The following is a 23,384-nucleotide window of genomic DNA, read 5'->3' as shown; positions in this document are numbered from 1 at the left end:
TATTAGATGGCTGCTTCATAACAGGCTTTTCTTGGCTGAACATTGCCCACCCTATCGCTTTGGCTCAGCCCAAGGCTGGACCTGGGCTCAGGCTCAGCCAGACTGTGCCCAGCCCACACCAACCCCCGGGGCTCTGCCCCACTCCATTTTAACTCATATTTAACGTGGTCCTGTCTGCATCGCCCAGAAAAAGCAGGATCTTACACACCCTATTGGAAGTTTCTATAATCAGCGTCCAATGATTAAGCCAGACACAAGTCATGGGACTGCTAAATACATCTCAAATGCTGGGTGATTCGGCCACCTGCAGGAACACGAACGTCCCGCTTTCCGGGAGGGGCGGGAGGGGGCGCGGGTCCCGGGTCACCCACCTCCTTGGCGATGGTGGTGATGAAGGCGGGCGGGCGGGCCGTGGCGATGAGCGACAGCGCGTGCCGCGCCGAGCGCGCCGAGTCGGCCGCCGGGCTCAGGGGCAGCCCCATTGTGATGCTAAACGGGCGCCGGACAAAGCGGCAGAGAGAAAAGGAGCATTAGAAATATGGAGTGAAAAGATTAGAAACAGCTTATAATGTCAGTTCAAGGTCAACGGGAGCACTCAAACAGTTAGAATATAATGGACTTCCAACAATGAGCGGTGATTAGGAGTCAGGGTGTTCTATCATCAAATACAAAATCGAATAATCAACCATGAAGATTGAAAACAGTATGCGCATCTGTCTAAAGTGTTAGAAAGGCCTTGTTAACAAATTATCTGTATGTGCTGAATACGTATAACCCAACTGAGGACAAGGCAAACGCGGAACGTCTTCCCGAGAATTTACAGTTTCTTCTTTCACAATGTTTTAAGCACAGGCTGCAAACATCCCCTGCTCATGGTAATTGTCCTGAACTGAGCTCGGCACCGGTCACTGGGGAGAAGAGCTGCCGGCAGAACTGCCACCACCGGACCCACGTGGGCTGATTCGCTCTCCTGCGTGAGCCGGCGGCAGCGGCACCAGGTGACAGAGCCGTGCCCTGTGCCGCCCAAACACCGACATCAGCCACGTGCTCGTTAGAATCTCTAACGCTGAGTTTGAACCACTAACTGGCGGCCCCACGAGCTGTAAGGGAGCTGCTCACAGCACCAGCGCCTGTGAACGCAAAGTGTTCACAACAGCAAAGCTCTTCGCTCCAAAGCCTCAGAGGCTCCTCAAGACTCTGTTAAAGCAGGAGGCTGCAAGCAAGCTACGTAGCAGGCAAAGCTCGCAAAAGAAAAGCACAGTCGTGGAGAAGAGCAGAATCATTCTGCGCTTCTATCTCTGGCATCTCTATGTGCTTCTATTATAAATAGGTAACCCTGGTTTATCAGATTCATTTGCGCTGAGAACAGAGTCAGACACAACCTGCTCTGAAAAGAAATGAGGGAAAGGAGACATTGCCACATCTTTGGGGTGATTTCGATCACAACACACATCGTCTGCTCCAAGCCAACGAGGCGCCGTCACCGTTTCCATCTGGTCTCGGCACAGGGCCCAGCTGAGCGCCAGACCTGCAGGACCCGGGGCGGCCAGGAACAGACCGGTTCATCGGTCCCAGCTCCAAAAACACTGGAGCTAATCTGCTCATTCACCTTGCAGCATTAACATCCCAGAGCTGCTCTTCTTCTGGGCACCCTCCCTTCCGAGACGCGCCCCACCTTCCCCAGGCCCCAGTCCCCACAGCTGGAGGGTTTGGGAACCCATACACTGTTCAGATCATATCTTCAACTAAATATACATTCTCTTAATAGATAACTTGGTTATATGTGTAGCGCAATTTATCACAACCAGATGTCCCTATATAAAAGTAAAGTTTTCCACTAAACACAAAACTAAAGAGATTTAGCCTATTTCAGTACACACATATATAAACATGTAGATCAATCAGAATGCAATTTGCTAATTTGGGTATATTATATCATAATCTATATCAAACTATAGCTTGTAATTCAATGAGCAAAACAACAGACAGCAATGATCCCTATTGTCATCGTGCCAAGAAATGCAAGTCCAATAAAAGCTAGAAAACCCCTCTGAACCGAGGGGCTCCACTGTGCTGGGGGCACCAGGGTGAACCGGGGCAGGGAGCGCTTATACATACTGAGCTTTGGGAAACACCTCAGATATCTAGTTAATTCAGAAGGGAAAAAGAAAACCATGGCTGGTTTTTTGGTCAATAAACGTGATTTTTTGTTTGAAAAAGCAGCAGCTTGACATAAAGCTCTTTCCTACCGCACCCCCAGCAGGAGGGGAGCGGGGGGCAGGTGTTTGTGTGCGGGGGACACGCTGAACCCCCCCGCGCCGCAGCGGCGCCCAACGGGCCGCTTTCAATCTACATCTCGTTATGGATTAATAAGCAAACCCTTTCTCGCTCCTTGTGCCATTTCTCAGGATGGAAATGGCGCTGGGCTCCTGGAGGCCGCGCGCTGACGCGGACGAGCCGCGCTGAGCCGTGACAGCCGGGCCGGCACCGCGGGAGGGAAACAGCGCGGCTGCTCCCGCGCACCCCAAAACCCACTCAAGTCCACGCAAACAACCACCTTCATCCGGCTCCTACAAACGGGTGACATTCGGGCCTCACACCAAAACTCATGGATGCTCCACAAAAACGCTGCTCGTGTCCTGCCAGGTTGCACACATTAAAAAAACCCCAAACAATAATAGTCAAGAATCCCATTATCGTAACACCAAATGCATTAAGAGACAGGATTTTACCTCTATTGCAAAGGCACCGTAATGACCTCACTGAAGCATTTAGCCATAATTATTGGATTTAACCATAATAATCTGCTGGCACGATTGATAGCACATTGCATTATCAAGTGTAAAAATTTGCCTACATGTTTGTGTACATATAACTAAAAGTTGTACAATAATAGTAATTTCTAAGAAACTAAACAAATACACACTTAGAGTTCCACGCACCAAAAAAAAGTATTCCATTTTTTCCGTGTATTTTACGTCAAAGTGTCAGACTTCCTTATGAAATCTGCTCCTTCCTCCAACCCCAATTACAAATCCCTAATTGAAAGAAGATTTTATTTCAAAGAGGTTAGAACGGAGGTACAAGGCAGCATACCATATAAATCTTGATTCAGGACACCTTACTAAGCTGTTCTCTGACCCCAGAGACAGGCTGTGCTCTGCTGAGTTTATCATGTCTGAGCAATCCTTAGGTCTACAGGTTACCTTGGTGCTATGAACAGCGACGCTGTTGAGAAAACAACCACCTTTTCAAAGGGCACTTTCCAAAACAATTCACATCCTAAGAGCTTGAGCTTGTAAAACCGGGGGGAAAAAGAATCCATGTATTCAGACACGCTGGTGGAAATACCTTCTGAAAAGACTGTTTGACAACAGAGAAAGGGTACAACATCGTATAGAATCACAGGGTGTTTTGGAAGGGGCCTTTGGAGGTCACCCCGTCCAAGCCCTGCCGTGGGCAGGGACGCCTTCACCCAGCGCAGCCTGCGGGACACACTGATGGATTTTAGATAGAAAACGTTTAACTCGCTTCTCAGAATAACTGGCACTACGACGGGAAGCCGAGCGCCACGTACCCCCGGCGCAGAGGGGGGGACGCGGCGTCAGGGGGTGCCAGCGGCGCGGTATCACCGGCGTGGCCAGACCCTCTCCTTTCCTCGCTGGAAATGGTGAGTTGAAAGGCCCCACTGGAAACCGGAGCCACTCCACATCCCACCCGGGGCAGGATCCCACCCGCAGCCGCGGGGCTGGTTTGGGGGCGAGCACCCGACACCTACTTGGCCAGCTGCTTCTCGGCGTCGGCGCAGAGCTCCAGCAGCCCCATGAGCACGGCCGACACGTCCATGTAGGGCTCCCAGACGGTGAAGCCGCGGCCGATGAGGTCGATGGCGGTCCTGCGCACCGTGCTGTGCGCCGGCAGCTTGGCGCTGGGCGGCTGCAGCAGCAGGAACGTCAGCGCCTTGCCTGCGGAGGGAGAGAACCGCTCAGCGCCACGCCGGCACCCTCTGCTCACGCGGCCCCGCAACGGCAACCGCGGGCGCCCAACCAACGCACCGCGGCGATGCTGGCTGCCCCGAGCCTGAAACCTAGTGTTGGCAATACAAAATAAATAGTACCAGATGCAGTTTTGGGAAAAATACACAAAGTTTACATACCTACTGTTGCCTGCAAAAGACAGAATAAATCAACACAGAAACAAAGTCCTCCCTTCGACAGACGCTTACTGAGAAAATCCTGAAAATCTGTAATGTTAGCAGAAACATTCAGAAAAAACCAAATAATTTTGAAAGAATTTCTAATAAAATCAAGCTTAAAAGATTAAACTTGAGAAAATACTAGTTAAAATAAACCATGGTGAGATTACAGGCTTTTTAGTTGGTATCTCAGCTCCTGCTGGATCTGCTCAGCTGAGACGCGGTGAAAACCAGGCACCGAACTCACCAAAACTCCACCAGAACAACGGCTCCCTTCCACATGTGCTGCATGCACTGAAGGAATGTGATTAATCATTTCATTTAGGAGACTATTTTTTTTTGTAATTTCATATCTATAAACGCAAAGGAGGGCTAAACCAAGCAACGCTCCCAGATAATTTATCATAATCCCTACATAATCATTTGTTACCTCTTCATAACGCTCATTCAGCTCGCTATGGTGGCAAAGACAGCCTGGTAACAGGTTCTTCTCCAGCTTTCAGAACCAGGCTCTGAGCTGCTCGTTTTGTGTATTAAATAAACCACCTGTGGTGTGACGCTCAGCAAAGCCAACAGACACTTCTCCAGTCCAGTCCAGTCCAGTCCAGTCCCACCAGCCCCACACGTCTAACAAAAGAACGGAAAGATCCTTCTTGAAGCGGACACCAGGCCACGAAGCTCTGATTTACGTGTATTTCGTGTCTCAAACATCAGTATCTTTTTGGAAATCGTGCTGACTCAAACGTGAGGGCAGAGAAATCCGCCCCTTGTCCCAGGGATCTCCGGGCATCACTCCCGCTGCAAACGCAGCTCAGGACAGGAGGGACGAGCCCACGTCCCTCTGCCGCCCGCTCCTCAGCCTCCACATCTTTGTTTAAGCTTTGACTTGGCTTAAATGAACGAATTAATATTGACAAAAACATCAACTAAGCTAATGAGTTGTTAGTTAAGGCAATAAACATGTCACATTAGAGTCGGCGCAGTAAAGAGGTAATTAGCCCGGAGCGGCTCTGCCGGGGGCACCGGGGCGAGCAGGACAGCGTCACCGGCGCGGTGCCACCGGTGCGGTGCGGCACCCGAGCAGGGCCAGCGCCTGGCTGAACTGCTGGAAATCCACACAACACCCTTAAACCAAGAGATCCGCCCCAGTGAAAACGGAGCTGTGCTGATCTACACGCGCCTTCTGCTAACGACAGCCATTAGGAAACCCAGTGACAGAATATTATACAGAACAGAATAAAGCGCCCTTCTTTAAAAATTAGGCTGCGACTTACAAGATGGAGTCACTTCAAGCAGTAACTCAGCAGAAATGCAGCTCAGGAGATGAAATACCTATATAACAAAGCTCTACATGCAGCAAACATGGTGCAGTTAAACACCTGCCTGCTTTTCCAGGGGTTTGCTGAACACATCGAGGTTTGAGTCTTTGCTCCTTATGGCACCTTCATTAATGAAGACGTGACATGAATCCTAAAGCTCACCAGTTATTTCCGATGCATGCAGCCCCTGGGTTTCCACGATGCCTTTCCTTGCTGAGTCTCCAGAGCTGTGACCACATTACATCAGTCAGCATTGTTATCCCCGATTTGCCCAGAGATTGAAAAAATTACATAATTTGCTGAGGCAAATCAATAGCACAGGCACGAAGGAGACACTGGTAACTCCGACTCGGGCCTCACAATGAGCCACAGGATCCAGTTCCAGCTAAATACAAATGATGGCCTCGGGAATATGAGTTAGCTTCCTTTGCATCTCGTTCTGGTTTTGTACGAGGTGCAGAAGGGCTGCTCTCATTTCCAGCCCGCCCTCTCGATTAAACCAAATTGTCACCCCTTCGGAGGGATATTTTCCTGCTTTGACAATATCTGTGTGACATGCCAAGAAAAATACAGAAATATAAATGTGGAGAGTGGGTTAAAATCCACATCCCTTCGGCCCTCCCTGCTGTGAGTGGATTTTGATTGCGTACCTTCTCTCATCTTTCAGACAGGTATCAAAGCAGGGACATCCTTAGGCCTACATTAAAAATAAATAGTTGCATTATTGCAGAATTTGTTCTAAAGACTTCATGATGAAATGATTTCTTTTCAGTCACACTCAATGCCCCATTTAGTAGATGTGTTTACAGAATTCATGTTCATGTTGGCCTTTAAAAATCTCAGTGTCAAAATGGTATGAAGTGAACTTCCCTTCACTCTGGTCTCTTCGAGCCATTTAAACGTCGTCCTGGTGACAGACCCAACGCCTGCAGCTCAGCCCGTTCCAGCATCGACACGAACAACGTGTGAACTCACTTTCAAAAGTACGGCCTCAGAGTGTATTAAGCAGCAAAGCAGCCATCAGGCACAACAGCAGTGAGATCGTATCCTATTCAAAGTAAGAAACCTCAGAAATGTCGTTTAATCTGCAGGGGAACACTCCCTCCATGTTAACGATGCACGTCACTTCTGGAAACGTAACGAGAGGTTTAATAGGTCAGAATGCTCAATGTGGGTGCAGTGAATTGCCAGCGCTTCTGTTAAACACCATAGCACACAGTGCTTTTCCAGTGGAGAATATCCGTGGGGGGCCAAACGCTGCCCCTGCATCGGGTATGGTTCTGGAAGACTTGGCATCCTTCAGGAGGAAGGAGACAGAGGAAAAAGCAGAAAATCTTTCTAAGAGCTGGTTTCCCAGCCTTTTTGGTCTAACCCCGGCCTAGTTAAACCCACCTACCAGTGCCATTTCTCTTCCTCTCCAAACCTGCAGTGGGGGAATCAAATGTGAAAGCAAGATCAATTCTGTTCCAAGACACTAAATGAGGTTTAGATCAGACTTGTTTCAATTTATGGAGAGAGCCCAACTATGCTGCCTTCAATGCCGTCTTCCTCCAACTCTGAAATTACATTACAGAGCTATAGAAAGAGTACACTACCATTATTTTAATCCAAAATTTGTTTACAATCTAGCATGAAGGAGAAAGCCAATATGACTCAGGTCATAACTGTGCATTAAACTTTGTATTTTCATTCCTGTTAATTGCATAATTCCATTAAACCACGCTATTTATTTTAATCTAAATTATGTAATGTTTTCTAAGGAAAGCTATTTCCATAGAAGTGATCATTTCATAGGAAGTAGCTGTTTTTTCCATCCCAGTACTGACCACACTCTATGTTAATCTTGGAAGTTTTCTCCTGTTGCCCATAATTGTAACGAATCTCCTCAAGCAGTTGGGCCAACTCGTGACCTACACGACAGTGGAAGGTGCACAATATCCACGAAATAAGCCAAGTCACCACAATAACTTGAAGGAGTCAGGGTCACAACTTCACCTGCTCTATAATTTTACCATTGTTCTCCATAGCAATTTATTCCAAGCAGCTGTGACCTGTTATCTCAGATTTGATACTTGTCACACATGTTTGGGTTGATTCCGTGCTCTCACGTTATGATGTTTCACAAAGATGAATGCAAATGCTTATAAAACAAAGAAATGTGAAGTTAACAAGGGATGTATGTATCTAAACTGGTGTCCTGAATTTCCCAGCATGCTGACAAACGCTGATCCAACAGCAGCGATGTGAAGCCAGCCCGACGAGCAGCTCGCTCTGCTCGCGGCCTCCCGGAGCGGTCACACCAGCTACGCGCTGTCACCGCAGCACGGGATCCAGCGGACCTGGGCAGGTCTCTGCGGCAGCGATGTGACCCAGCGCGGCGAGCGGCTCGCTCTGCTCGCGGCCTCCCGGAGCGGTCACACCAGCTACGCGCTGTCACCGCAGCACGGGATCCAGCAGACCTGGGCAGGTCTCTGCGGCAGCGATGTGACCCAGCGCGGCGAGCGGCTCGCTCTGCTCGCGGCCTCCCGGAGCGGTCACACCAGCTACGCGCTGTCACCGCGCTGTCGTGGCGTTGGTTTTGTCCGAATTCAGTTACGGAGCCGGCGGCTGCTCCGGTGCTCAGCTGGCTCATCGCTGCTGTGAGCACTGGGCCGTGCTGACTGCTGCCCATGGGCACGCATGACCAGCAGCAGCCGCCTTCCTCCTCCTCCTCCTCGCAGCGCTTGTCGCAGCACACAACTAATGCACCTAAAGACACTTAGAAGGGGTTTCAAGGCAGCTGATGGAGTCAAATCCCACATTCATCAAGAATCTCAGGTCTACCCCATGTTAAATTCTATTTTCAGATGAAATATATTTGGGATACTGTAATGCTGGAAACCCCAGTTTAACAGAAGGCATGAAATACCTGACTTTACACCCCACATCATTCTGTGCTTGCGTATGCTTTGTGTGCCTGCGTATGTGTAAAAATGGACTGCAAAGCCACAGCGCAACCTCTCTAACATACAGACACAGCTCCAGCAGCAACAGGATCACGGGATCCCAGGTCTAAGGGACCGCGAGGATCCCCCTCCAGCCTTTCTTGGCTCAAGAAAGGTGTCACGTCTTACAGACACGGCTCAGCGATGGGGAAAGTATCTGAACAGCAGCAACCTCACAATTACACAGACAGGTATATTTATTTCTGTGCGGGAATTTCAGCTGCTCGCCCTCCTGCCAGCAGGCAGGAAGGTCAGCCGCTAGCAATTTGGGACATCATAATCAAAGAGTGACAAATGGCACCACAAGTCCGCGTTCGGAACCCAACCCGGCTGTTCATTAACCCGCGGACCTGGAGCCGCTGCCACGGACCGTGCGACCTGAAACCCCACAACGCGCTTTGCGAGGAGGTTATGCACGTGTAGCCTGAAAAACAGTATCAGTAACTCAGTACCATGAACATGCTGTCGTGTTTGACACTGACTGAGTTAAAGGGCAAAACACTTACCATTAATAACTATACTGATGGCAGATGCTTTGAAAAATATACTGCATTAACAACAGAATCAAGTATTTTCATATTCAGGACAGAACAGTCGTTCAGATTTATCAGCCCATTAACTTTATAAACACAGCATTAGCTGCAGTTTAAGTGTGATGTGGTGCATCTGTAATGAGAAATTCTTCGGGTGGCGTTTTATAATTAAATATCTCATGAACTATTTGTAAGGTCAACAGAGATTAACGCAGGATGGCAGGCGAGGTCACCACGGGGATTTCTAGAGAATTCCACCCTCTCAAAAAGGGTCACGATTATTATTTTCTTAATTACAGTAAGAAACCACAGGCGCAATTTTTACAGCAAAAACTCTGCGTGTGTTAACAGTGTAAATGAAGGAATTCATTTTGACAACCGGTAACTTATTCGAGTGCTGCTGAGTCCCACCATGGCTGCCATGCTATGGCCAGGCTGCACCTACCAACTGTTAAGCGGTCACTGGCACACAGAACAACTGCACCCATTTTACCGTGGGGTCTCCAAGTTTTAACATACCAATGTAAGTCTGAGCGTGCACTAAGAATGTTGCTTTTTCTTGCTTGAAGAACTGAATTTAGAATAGAATCATTTTGGTTGGAAGAGACCTAAATGCACCTGGCTCTGATTTTCCATCAGACAGCCTGCACACTTCCCTGCACCCTTATTGTCAGTACGGTTTTCTACAGCTCCGCATCCCGAAAGCTCTGTGTGCGAATCCGTGACCTGGGCAGCGCTCAGCCCTGCGGGAACGACTCCACCGGGAGCAGGAGCCGCACGTGCTGAGCGTGCAGGGGAGCCCAGGGCAGACGCGTCCCACCCTGCCCGAGCCCCGGGGCTACTCACACGTGTGCCTCGCCAGGGAGTAATTGGAGCCGCCGCTGGTCAGGCCGAAGCCCTCGGGAATCTGGCTGGAGCTCCGCGGCCGCGTGAGCAGCTTGGGCGGCTCGATCTCGGCCCCGAACTCGGCGCCGATCACGCCCAGCAGGACGATGGCCGTCGCCTGCTTGCGCCGCTCCTCGTACGACGTCGACATCTTCTTCATCTGGGGGAGGCCGGACAGACAACCTGCCACGAAAAGGAAGAAACGTGAGGAAAAAGCAAAAGCAGGGGTTCCCATTAATATTGCAAACAACGTTGTGTTTCCCAGTAAAATAAGAGAGGTTTCCATTTAACTTAAATCACATCTTCAGGACCGTTACTGCCCTTACCTGGATTTTTGGCTGGTGAAGATGATTCCATTTTACTTTTCAAAACCTACAGCGCATGACAAAAGTCTAAACACCAGCTATTTCCAGGCTTGTCTCCAATGAAACCCACCCTCCAAAAACCATCAGGATATCACCGGAAAAGAGAGCCACCAGAGAACTGCCTCATTTATATTTTAGATCCACAGAATCCTGCACTGCACGTCTGCCTCCGCTCCCTCTGCTCCCGCGGCTGGGCAGGAATGGTGCAGAACCCACCGAGAAGGGAACCAGATTCAGAACCTGGCTCTGAAAGCCCTCCCAGTGCAGGGGACGCGCTGCGCAGGGACAGCGACGTGCGGCCGCGGCAAGGGGAACGACGGCCGGCTCAACAATGGCGGGGGAGGAAAGAAAGGAGAGGAGAAAATCAATAGTAACTGCCTGGAGAGAAAGAAAGATGAAAATGGGCTGTAACAGACAAAGCCAAACGTGTAACAGCTTTAATCGGTTAGCGACGGCTCAGCCCAGTCCCGCCATCTGCACACAGCGGCTCCTCGTTACCGTTCGCACATGGGCCCCGCGCCGTCCCCACGGGGCACCGGGGGCCCCGCACGCCCCATCCGGGGTGTCCCCACCCAGGGCCACCGCCAGGATCCGGAGGGAAACCGGAGCCGACTCCCCAGCTCCAGCGCCCGGACGCGGAGGAGACAGCTCTTGAGGAGCCAAACAATCAGTTCCAACCTGACCACGGTAGGAAACGTGCTTAGAGGGTTTCCTGAGCGATGTGGTGTGACAGTGTCTATCCTGCCCCCTGCTGTAACGTGGCATTTTCTGCCTCAAAAAACACCCAAATAAAACCAAGAAACTATAAAAACACCAAACCAAACCAACACCAACCCTCTCCCCAGTAACATCCCTTCCCAAAACCTCCACGTGACAGAGAAAAAACCCTCTAAATATTTTTGCCCTCCATCCCTTTTATTTTTTAATTACTAGCAGAAACATAGAGTTAATTGCAATGATTTCCTACAAATAAACTGACAGCCAGTTGGGAGATGTTCAAATGAAATAACGCCTATAGAAGCAGTCCTTCCCACACTTCCATTTGTCTCAGGAAAATGCGGTATTTTCTCAGCGCGACGTGCCTCCGTTTAATCATGCTAAAGGGTGACACACAGATCCATTTTCTTGACAGGACGGTTGATCACCCTATCACAGGGAGAAAATTAATAACCTCAAATAGCTCTATGTGGAAAACAGAAGCTGCCCTGCTGAAAGGACAAAAACCTCCTGCATTTCAGCTGTAAAAATAACACAGTTCCCGCCGCACGCACCCAAGAGAAACCGCGGCGGCCACCTTCCATAGTCCAAAATACCCCCATCTGTGAGAATTACACGTGCACAACCGCTGAGAGGAGCCACCCCCACAGATACAGCAGGAAGCCTATTTAGGAAGCATTTAAAACACAGGTAAAATCTTTCTGAAGTTTAAATTGTTTAAAAGGCTGTGAGGTATTGATCACTTCATTTAAAAAACAGAGTGCAGCCACGAGGTCAGGCTAAACCTAACAGTTTGAAGCACTTTACTAAATAACTCTAAAGATCGCGTTAATTGGCTTTGCACAGTTCCTGGGTAAAATTAATTTTATCCTAGCTTACAATAAAAGGATTAAAAGACCAATGAAGTTGTGCGGGTTTAAGTGGAGCGGGGATCAATGGATTTGAGCGCGGGCTGAGCGGCTGCGGCCGGGCTGGATCTGCTCGCTCCTGGGACACCGACTCCTGCGCTTCAGCCCCTTCCTCTCTCTCTCAGGTCTCACAAAACACACAGTTCAATCCAGAGAGTCCTCGGTCCTTCCAGGCGACGCCAGGGAGGACACGAACACCCAAAACGGGCTGAGACAACTTATCGGCAACAACCGCTCACCCTGGGATCTGTCAGCGTTCCTCTGCGCTGGAGGGACACGGTGAAAGAACGCACAGGAGCTATGGAGAGAGCTCTGCTTCATCTTGGCTGGCAACAATCGACAATACTTCATGTCAAGTGTACCGTTTTCTTACACTAAATACAGTCACATAAAGCTGCTTTGCTGGTCACCTAGAGAGGAAACAGCAGAAACCTTTCAGAAAACTGTACGCTAAACACGCCTAGAGAAATACCTTTCCCTTTAATAGCTCAGGGTTCTTAAACCAGTCAAAGCCATGCTGCGTGTCTGCCTACAATTCTAGTTTTTAAGCTACCTACGGAAGAACAATTAGAGTCATTTCAGCGCCTCCTGAAAGCTCACAAGAAATCTGAACCAAAAAATATGATGAGGAAATAACACCAGAAAGCGATCGGGAGAAAAGCGCAGAACGGCTGCTGGTTGCTGCAGAGGCAGCTCCCTCCTCCGGCGCCGCCGGGAAGGGCTGCGGACGCGCTGGGGACACGCTGGGGACACGCAGCCATGCCCACGGCTCTCCAAGGAGCTCCTCGCAATATAGCGCTACACAAATATTCAGTGGCCCCACACAGTTTAGCTTAGTTCACAAAGTTTTTTCTTTGGAGCATCTTATTTCTATTTTCAGTCTTTTCTTCATTGATAGTGAAATAATACCTGTGAATACGGAAACCTGACGTGTTCCCGAAGCTGTGACCCTCACCCTTACAAACCAGAGCCACTCCATAGGCTTCAACAGACCTGAGATCCACACAATCTAGTTCGTAATAAATCTTGTTACTGTTCCTATAATTGAGACAAGAACTAAAACCAAACTGCGCTGCAGCTTTACCAGATATAGTTGAAATACGCACGGTTGGAATGACACCTATGCAATAACAGAAGCAAAGGCATTTTAGTGTCATAGCAATTAGTATTTTTCAATGAAATCTGTTTTCCAAAGGTATCTGCTAAAGCACTGTCAGCCAGGGAAGGGGCCACACGAGAACCAACACGTTCTATGAAAACTTCCTGCACGTGTCTATTGTTCTCACTGATGAGGTACAGACACTTGAAAATAGAGATATGTATGTGTTTAGATAGCCAAAAAGGGCTTGGTAAAACCCCTTGAAAACGGATTTAGGTAAGGATGAGCGGAAGAACTGCTCTGGAATAAAACCAAAGGCTGTTTTCTGGGGGCTGGTTTTGTTTTCCTCCCTATTGGCACGCCAAGCTGATTTTTTGGATAACATCTGTCCTGCTATTTTCTTTTTGTGTCCGCACAAAGTATTTGAAAATGGCCCACGTCATTTTCGTACCGTCTCACAGGAACCGTCCAGCAGGCAGGGCTGTGTGCTGAGGGCAGGACACGCGCTGCTCCGCTTTGGCACAATATTCCCAGTGATGCCCGCAATGCGGCTGCAGACGGGAGACCCAGGAACCCCTCATGGTGAACAATGGCACTGAGCAGGTAAGCACTGAATACTGTTTTTAGAGATGGTTGGAGCCACAAAAAGATTTACAGAAAATGAAAGAAGGTTCACCTTTGTTAAGCGTTTCCTGCAAGGCCTTGTCTCAAACCAAAGGTCTGAGCACAGGGAGGTTGGAGCCCCCAGATCATCCTCACCATACGCTGTGAAACACGCTGCTGAAAAACCCAACATGCTTGTTCATTAGAAATGGTCACTTTCAGGCTAACAAACCCTGTCGGGAACCCGTTCGCCTCCAAGCCAAGCGCTACAGAGCAGCTCCCGGCAGCCCAAGGGTTAAGCGCTGATTTTCTGCTGTGGAGGTGGTGCTATTTTAAGCCAATGGTGTGTTTAAATGCAGCCCCACGCCATTGATCCAGCTGCTCTGCTCAAGGTGAGACCAAATCAACCTGTTGGGAGCTCTGAGCAGCAGGCCTGGTGGTGCTCAGCGTCCCCAGCCCCGCGCCCGCGCTAAACCAGCAGCGCATCGCACCGGAACCAGCCCAAAGCCCGGCTCAGCCCAAAGCCCCGCTTAAACCTACCCATGGATTATACGTATTAGCTCCTTTTATGCAGTTACACACTGGCCTCGCCGCAACTTTTCTGCAGGAGGAAACACTGATGTGAGCGCCAATTAGTACCTTCTAACGAGGCGATATGAAGCCAGCAGCAAACTGATTCGGTGTCCACAACCGCGGGTCAGTCACCGTCTGTACGGACTGAAAACCCCCGCACCTTTAACAGCTACACCTGAAGCAAGTCAAGCAACACCACAGTTGATTTTGGAGCACACCGAGAGCTTTCCCTGCTTTCTCTCACCAAGAAACAGCCCTTTTTCAGGGGTGCTCAAAGAGTCAAAAAGCAAGCGTACTAGAAGTATCTAATCAACTAAAGCCTGATGAATGCAAATATAAGGTATTATTTTCAACAGCATTTAACAAGCTGTTCACAAGAGATAAATGTATTGTTGAGTTCTGGATCTCTCTAGACATAGGTAAGACTTCAGGAACACCAGAACAGATCTGGACTTCACGTTCTAACGTATGATTACTATTTTATTGAAAGGAACGTTAAGAGTAAAACTATTTTACATGATAACCATTTTGAAACCTAACGGCAACTTTTCTGACGCTTTATGAAAAGATGTTGCTCCTATCGGAAATCAATAGGAAGGCTGAAGAAATTAGATAGCTGTGATTTGCCAGGAAATCAATAAGAAATAGAGCGATATTAGAATCCACGTTCTTTCACTTCTACATATTAAAATTCGACCCGCAGGTGAACAAAACTTCACGAATTTATGGGTGACGTGACGTGAGGTGCCATTGTATTTTTCTGAGGTACCTATCGTACCATGTCTGACAATGTAAGGTATTTTGCTTTTAACATCTTCCTGATTTTGACAGATTAAAATACACTCCTGCTGCTTAAAGATGTTATTTGAAGTGACTGAATACCTGTTCACCAACACGCTGTGGCACAGCAAATCCCCGCTGACTGTCTATTTGCGGGTGTCTCCTCTTGTCAGTTTGCACCAGCCATCCCGGGGGGTGTTTCAGGTGCAAAGGCACCGAACCTGCCTGCGGGGACACCCCGAAATGTCAACGGACAAAGGGAAGCTCCCAGCAGCCCTCAGCACGGGAGTCCACGGACACGGCCAGACACAGCCCAGGGTTCATTTGTTGCTTGTTTAGCAACACGAGAGCCCTTAGACCAGTATTCTTTGATAGGCACACACATGCTGTTCAAGCTGTAGCAGACCTCACCTCGCAGGGGGATCACCCGAGCCCGCGATCCCGGGGGTTCCCGACGCGGGGACGTGGGCCACACTCACACACCACGCTCCCTTTGCCTTTCAGTCAATTAAGCTTTAAGCTGTCAGCAAACAAGACTTTTAAGTTAATTTTGAATGGCCACAAATCAAGCTGAAGGTTGTGAAAGGGCACGCTCGCATGCCGGCATGAAAAAGGCACTTTAATTGCCTCTGAATAGCTATTATATGCTGCAATTTGCCTATTGAATCTTAGATGATCTATTTATTTAGCAAAGTGCAAAGACTGGTAAAAGAATTAAGTGCGTCAACTTTAATCACCTTCTCTCTTGCGTAAGTAGGTAACATTCAAGTTTTTGCGTATAAGAAGCACAATTGGAACGATAATGTTTTAGCGCAGTTCAATACGGTTGCATTGTATTTTATTTTTGAATGGTTACAGCTGTCCAAACTACAGCTGGAGTGTGGAACAAGTCATTTCCAGTGCTATAAGGTATCTCTGTTTTTTTAATCACAAATAATTGGCTGATTAACAATTCCTGCAGTTCCTAAAGCACCCGCAGCTTCACTGAGTGGTGAGATGCTCCATACCCACACAGCAAAGTCTGCCCACGTTTGGGTCTTTTAATAAGCTATATGTAATTATTAATTAAAACGGGGCTTGACGTTTTAAACCTTATTTAACATCTATGGCACTTTTCAGCAGCAAGTCTAAAACTGTAAATTAAACAAGCGCAGAGGTTTCAGGTCTTTGCTCTCCATCAGCACTTCACTGCTGGGGAACCAGTGTCACCCAGACACCTCGGCAATAGCACCGCCAGCGCACAACTGTTATTACTCCTGTCACTGCAGGAAATTCATATTCTGCAGTGAAGTTACCGGATTACAGGTGGAAAAGACCTTACTTGTTGCATAAAGCAGACAGCGATCTCGAACCACAGGTGCCCAGTAAACTTACACAACAAAAGCCTTCCCAGATTTCAGAAGTTAGTTCCAACACTAAGGGAAATCTTAAAGAACTCATAGGTTATATTTACTAATATCCTGGTCATCAATTACATGTTCTGTGTAATAGTAAATAGCACAAGATATTTGCAATCTCCACACGGAGAGCCCAGGAAACCCCACGCTGCAGCCTCTCTAACGGCACCGAGCGAGGACGAGCAGGCAGAAGGGAACAATTAAGGTATGAACAGTTTTCTAAGACAAAGAGAACTCACTTTTCCCATTCAGCGGGATTTCTGAGAGCAGCTGTGGCACAAAGGGAGGGGGCAGCGCTGGAAGCGGACATCTGCCACCACCCACAGCACACACCGACCTCCGCGTGCACATGGATAATAACAACATCACCTAAGAACTACTTTAAAACTACTTCAAATGGATGCTACTGGAATCAGCAAGTCTAGACAGCGCAGGTAAAGTAAGAAGTGCTCAAAAGATGAGAAAATGCCGGCATTTGAAAAGGCCTGCGGATGCGTTGCAGGCGGCGCTGCAGCCCAGCAGCTGCATCACTTCCTTGAAGTTCTTCATTTCCAAACCAGCTCCACAGAGTAAACGCGGTGGATTTTTAAAGCCGGTGTATTTATGCAGCTCTGTCACCATAGATCTGTTGGAGACAGCGCCGTGCTGCAGCGCTGCCGCCCCCGCCTGTTGTGTGCTCAGCCACGGCCTTGCCTCACTGCCCTAACATGAAACTTAGGTGCTGTCTTGGGTCCTAAAATTACACAGAGATTACAAGATCTAAAAAAAAGAAAAAGAAAAGCCAATCGCAATGAATCGTAAAATGCTGACCGCTAAAGCCAGTAGATTTCATGTCCCGCTCGGAAAAAATGCTGTTCTCCATATATGGATTATTTCAGCGAAATATTTGCTCTATTTTAGTTATCCGGAGATGCCGCTCAGGCCCTATGGGCGGCAATAAATACGGCTACTCCATCGCGATACCGCTCTTGTATTATTTTCAGTGCATTTGAGGACACGGCGCGTGTTTCTCAGCACTGCAGAGGCACCGCGGTGCGTTCCTGAGGCACCTTCAGCCCTCGGTGCTTTCCAGCCGGCTCAGCTAAGGCGCTTTCCTCTCTAAACGGGCTGCCGGGAAAGCGAGCTGTTGAAACATGATTTGGGTAAAGAAAGCATTTGGTGAATCTCTCCGGAGCACCGCACAGCAGTGCTGCCCTGTGCAGGCAGCCCGTCAATGCTGCCCTTAGCAGGACCACCGCACAAAGAAGCTGCGTCGTCCTTTTAAAACAGGGTTATGGTTCATTTGTATCAAAACTCTTCTCTGTATTCTACCAGCAGTAATTCTGTCTCAGGCAACTTCCACCAGAGACTTGACCCGAAACTAGAGCTGCCGCACAAACTGTCTGAGGTCAACAGAAAGAACCAGTTTTCTGTTGGACTTCCCAAAAAGCTGCACAAAGCCTCGTCCATAAGAAGATGGTTTTCACGATCTATAATCTGCAGTACGCTATACCAAAATACTGCGGTCGTTCTGATTCCAAGGATATTGATATTTAGCATATAGGTATTTTGCTTACGACACTGTGTAAAGAAGCATGAAAAAAGATCAAAAGATAACGGCTTATAATTAAAATGCCTATTTTGTATGGTCTGTCACTTCAGAACATGCCCTTGTCTGTGCTCACCTGCGGCGGTGCCGTCCCAGCCCATCCAGAGCCGGTGTTCCTGTGCTGGTGCTCACCTGCGGCGGTGCCATCCCAGCCCATCCAAACCCTTGGTTCCTGTGCTGCTGCTCACCTACGTACGGTGGTGTCATCCCAGCCCATCCAGAGCCGGTGTTCCCGCACCGGTGCTCACCTGCGGCGGTGCCGTCCCAGCCCATCCAGAGCCGGTGTTCCCGCGCCGGTGCTCACCTGCGGCGGTGCCGTCCCAGCCCATCCAGAGCCGGTGTTCCCGCACCGGTGCTCACCTGCGGCGGTGCCGTCCCAGCCCATCCAGAGCCGGTGTTCCCGCGCCGGTGCTCACCTGCGGCGGTGCCGTCCCAGCCCATCCAGAGCCGGTGTTCCCGCGCCGGTGCTCACCTGCGGCGGTGCCGTCCCAGCCCATCCAGAGCCGGTGTTCCCGCACCGGTGCTCACCTGCGGCGGTGCCGTCCCAGCCCATCCAGAGCCGGTGTTCCTGTGCTGGTGCTCACCTGCGGCGGTGCCGTCCCAGCCCATCCAAACCCTTGGTTCCTGTGCTGCTGCTCACCTACGTACGGTGGTGTCATCCCAGCCCATCCAGAGCCGGTGTTCCCACACCGGTGCTCACCTGCGGCGGTGCCGTCCCAGCCCATCCAGAGCCGGTGTTCCCGCGCCGGTGCTCACCTGCGGCGGTGCCGTCCCAGCCCATCCAGAGCCGGTGTTCCCGCGCCGGTGCTCACCTGCGGCGATGTCGTCGTCGGCCAGGTCGTGCTCCTCCTCCTGCGCCTTGGCCTCGGCGCCCAGCGTGTCCTGGCTGGCGCTCGCGGGCTGCACGGCCTCCGTGGGCACCCCCGCTGAAACAACCAGACACCGCTACAGTCAGTGAACAACACCCTCAGAGCAGCAAAAGAAAATTGTCTTGTGCTACTGTGAACCATGCAGTGCAACCCCACAAAACAGATAAAGCAAAGAGCAACCGTCTTCCCGTTTCCCTTCATACTGTACACACAAACTTATCCTTTAAAAGTCCTTTCCACACTGTAAATAGCTCTCGGGTTTTATTCTTTTTCTGACATCTTCCAGCAGCATTAAAAATATTAGATACGCATATTACACACTAACAACTGTATACACTGGTATTAGAAACTTACACCTTTATTACAATTTAATATTTACTGCAGCACCCTAAGCTTGTTATTCATTTGATACACTGAAACGCTGCAGCACAAAATTATTTGCCTTATCCCTTTCTGCTCTTTTAAGTCAAACCTTGCATGAGCAAGATGATCAACCACCAACATAAACAGCAAGGTCTTTGGGGTCCAATCAAACTACCTTTAATTCAATGAGATCTTCCATTTTAATTGATGGAAGTTTTACTCAATTAACCTAGCTCTAAGTAAAACTTTCTAACAGAAATATAAGCCTACCAGAAATACATTCATAATACTGAAACCAGCACATTCGTTATGACAGACTTTTCATGTCTATTTTGCTTTCCAGTGATAACGTGAATGACGACCTGAAGCAGTCTAAAGAGCCAGGGTTTAAGGCTGTTTATCTAAATGCCTTTAACGGTTCGGCAGCGCGGAGCGGCGCGGTGTTTCTGGCACACGGAGGTGCGGGGGCAGACCCGCAGGGACCGGCATTCATTCCCCCCACGCCGCGGCCATCGATCTGACCCGCCGGCTCCAGCGCAGCCCGCGCACAAAGGCCGGGCCCGGAGACCCTCTGCCCTTCCATTAAAGCCACAGTGGCCATTTTTCTACCTGCAGCAGCGTCACAAATTTGAGAACGTGTCTGTTCCTCATTCCAGAGCCAGCACCCCGCGTGTGCCATGTCCCACCACACAGCCCAACCCAACCAACGTTCACGCTGACCGAGGTAAAAGACACTAAATAGAAGCATGATATTCAGCAAAGAAATCCCTGGGAAAAGAGAATTTAATTTGCAGAATCCATTTGATGCTGAAGATGGTCCCTGCTCTTTAAACTCAGTAGGTAGGGAAGGGCAGCTGCATTTTCCCTTTCTGACGTCACCTGAAAACACGTCCCCGTGGCAAACGCCCCAGGACTATCAGCATCTCAGAAACAATGGTGTGCTGTGAAAATGAGGGGCAGACAAGGCCAGGGCAAATATTTACAGTCGAATGACATAATCTTGGTAGCTGCAAGATGAAGCTTTGGAAGCTTAACTGTTCTCCCTGCTGCGGGAGCCCGAAAACCACCCGGCCCTGCAGCATCTCGGTGAGGTTTAACTCACAGCACCGCGGGGTCGACAGGCTGACACGCCAGTTTGGGACTGCAGGGCCCAGCCAAAGCCCAGATTCTCGCTCCCCGCACATGACGATGTGAAGCTCGGGGCAACGTGTCCGTGCAGGAGCCGCCTGTGTGCTGGAGACCAAAGGGGAAAGAGCCTCTGCCCCGTTAGTGATCACCGCTTGTTTTAATCAAAACAAACCTGTTAATGGGTAAGGGAAACACTCCACGTCATGCACGTGAGAACTACTGCAGAGTAACAACATATGCTGCTATTAACTTCTGCCCCTGCATCCAGAGGCAAAACAGAGGGAAGTGGAGGATGAAGGAATCAAAGCAATATTTATCCTTCATATTTCTTCTCCTTTTGTGGTATAAAACTACCCTGCTCGGAAGTTCATAAATAATTCTTCTCCCCTTCAATTCCTCCCCAGACCTTTTTAAAATCCGTCTTGCAATGTAACCAATATGCACACTTTACTGACAGCAGCACCTTTGGAGCTCCTTCTTTTGTTTCTCATATCATCATCATTATTCTTCAGGGTGTCGGCATCTTTACATCCATTCATACGGACAATAAGACTATTAACTGCCTCCTCAGCCCTGTCATTCAGGAGAACCAAACTCTAACCTTCATTCACATAGTTTATTTATATTAACTGTGTTGAAAACTAACTCTAGTTTGCTAGTCGTGAGCTGTTTGACAGGTAGCAGCTACTCCCGAGAGTAAAGGGCAACTCTAGTTTATTCTACAAACTGAGCCTGGCTGACCTCAGAATCAATTACAACCGACCCGAACACCCAAAAGGGCCCGCACACCCGCCAAGGTGAACGGCAGCTCCGTGCCGGTGCACACACCGCACTCACCGTGCGGCGCACACCCACCGTGCGGCACCGTCCCCGACCGCGCACACGCTACCAGCCACACGCTGCCATCAGCAATAGCTCCATCTCACCAGCAAATCCTCAACATCGCTTTAAATCACTGCTTCCGTGTCATTTACACATTCCATTTAGATTTAATAACATTATTACGCATCTCTCAAAAATCAATTGGTGTTTAATAGAGGTCTTTCTCTGAACAGAAACCACACTCGTCGGTGGAAAGAGAATCTCATCTTCAAGAAAGATGAACACCTACAACTTAGAAGCAAATGTTCTCATCCATGAAAGCATGAATTTTTACCGGTTTGTTATGTCAGGCAGATGCTTTTGGACATTATTCTATAAAGGCAAGTTTCTAGCTGGATAATTGACTGAAGTATCTCATGATGCTGACAGATCTTCCAAGAACAAACTCTTAGAGGCTGTACAACCTCTGCTTTAATAGCAATTAATAAAACGAAAACGCTTTGGAGAAAAATACAGCAGCTTAGTGGTCAGCAGCTATTTAATGTATTAATATCTGGTAAGCAGTGGCTACAAACGCCAGCCCAGGCAGGAGCTGTATCCAGTGCTGCACAGATGCTGAGGGACACACACGGCACCAGCTCCTTCCAGAGGCCTTTCACACTCCTGGGGTGCCGAAGGATCCTTTATAACAATTCCTGTAATCTAACTAGACATTATTTGAAAAGCAACGTCAGTGTTTGCCCACCAGTACCTTGTAATGTTATCGGCCCTTTTCACAGCAGGTTTCTTCCCTGAAAACTCCAAAGCACAGCCCAGCCCCGCGATGGCAGGGATGGTTTGCAAGAGTCTCCGGTCCCGAGTGGTCCATTTACCTAACCAACATCAGTGACTTCATGATTGTGAAATTACTTGGAAAACGTCAAGAAACTTTTCTATGTAACCTTAGATTTTTTCCCCTAGATTGCAGCACTGCTCATGAGTGTACAATTAGTTTTCTAATTTTTTTTCAATTCTAGTAAGCGAGTTATTTAGCGGTTTACCAGGGCGTTACTTACGCGATATGACGCTGTCGATGTACTGCGGTAAGTAGGGCGCCCAGGCGTCGATGGTCTCCTTGCGGCCCGCCTGCTCGATGCGCCGCAGCTCGGCCAGCAGCAAGGCCTGCGCCGCCTCCCGCACCTGCAACGCAACCCAGCTCAGACACAGACACGCTCAGAAACACGGCAGTTCTAGTCTAAAACATTCAACATGCAAGGAAGTGAGCGATAAAAACACTTGTGGCCACATGGAATATAAACACACTCCGCTGATGCATAAGGATATGCGGTACCGGACTCGTGCTGCTCACACGTTGCAATGAGCTCACAGCAGTTCCCCCATCTGAGCGCACATCCCTCCCGCACAGGACCCCCCGTGTCCCCGTCACCCAAACACCCGCTGGCAAACCTTCTACCGGCTCCTGCAGAGACGCTCCAAAATGGAAAGCGACTCAGCAGCCTCTTGAAAAATAGGGGTAAGGCTTTTTTAATTCTAATAAGATTCTTAATGGAATCGCCGTAGTTTTTAATTTCTGAAAATACGTACAGTGTCCAGAAAGTGGAAAAAAAAAGTATTTAAATGTGATAATTTCTTCAACATTTTGACAGGTTAACTGGAAAATTAACTTACTGAATCTGATATAAAAGCTGCAGGAGCATGTGCTGGAAAATGTTTGTTGTTTTATATTAAGGGTGTCCTGGTTTTGTTAAAAACAAGTTTCTCTTTTAGCGAATTTGCATGTTGGCTTATTAAATGCGCTCTGCTGAAGGCCAGATACATGTTTTGGCAGACATAGCAGTGGAATGCGAGGTCATTGATAAGGATGGATGCACATCTCGCAAGAGGGACAGTGAGAAACAGGGGACCAGACACCGACCAACTGAGTAAAACATCCCATTGAGGTGAATACTTCATACAAAAGTGGGAGATCACGAGGACCTCGTCCCTTTTCCTTATGGCCGACTTTAGGAGTCGTCCCTGCGAACTGAGGCCGGTGACAGACTGAATCCAGCTCCGGGTGGCTGCAGAGTCCAGTCCAGGACTTCGGGTGCCGGCTCTGCAGTCACTGAGACTTTCAACATCGGTTTTGTATATTTTGTATTATTTTCTCTATTTAACACCTTTAATTTTTCCAACTCTCTTCTCTCTGTCCTCCCTTCCCTCCCAATCACCTGTCCTGAGTGGGAAGGGGGGAGCTGGAGGGGGAGAGGGGGTTAG

At 49.0% G+C, this 23,384-nt stretch overlaps 1 protein-coding gene across 2 annotated transcripts in view; it reads right to left on the bottom strand.

Annotated features, from left to right (window-relative positions):
* Positions 1-23,384, bottom strand: part of WDR7 (WD repeat domain 7) — a 61,717-nt gene that overhangs the window by 11,843 nt on the left and 26,490 nt on the right. For both annotated transcript variants that reach the window (XM_082075248.1, XM_082075247.1), the window contains 5 exons: positions 22,184-22,307; positions 18,759-18,872; positions 9,878-10,099; positions 3,779-3,965; positions 372-489 (listed from right to left, as the gene is read on the bottom strand). In XM_082075248.1, coding sequence (XP_081931374.1) covers positions 372-489; positions 3,779-3,965; positions 9,878-10,099; positions 18,759-18,872; positions 22,184-22,307 — 765 coding nt within the window. The remainder of the gene's footprint in view (positions 1-371; positions 490-3,778; positions 3,966-9,877; positions 10,100-18,758; positions 18,873-22,183; positions 22,308-23,384) is intronic.

The sequence above is a fragment of the Streptopelia decaocto genome (assembly GCF_964273445.1).
Source record: "Streptopelia decaocto genome assembly, chromosome: Z".
NCBI lineage: Eukaryota > Metazoa > Chordata > Aves > Columbiformes > Columbidae > Streptopelia > Streptopelia decaocto.
Note: the sequence above shows the minus strand (reverse complement) of the source record. Positions and strands in the feature narration are given on the sequence as shown.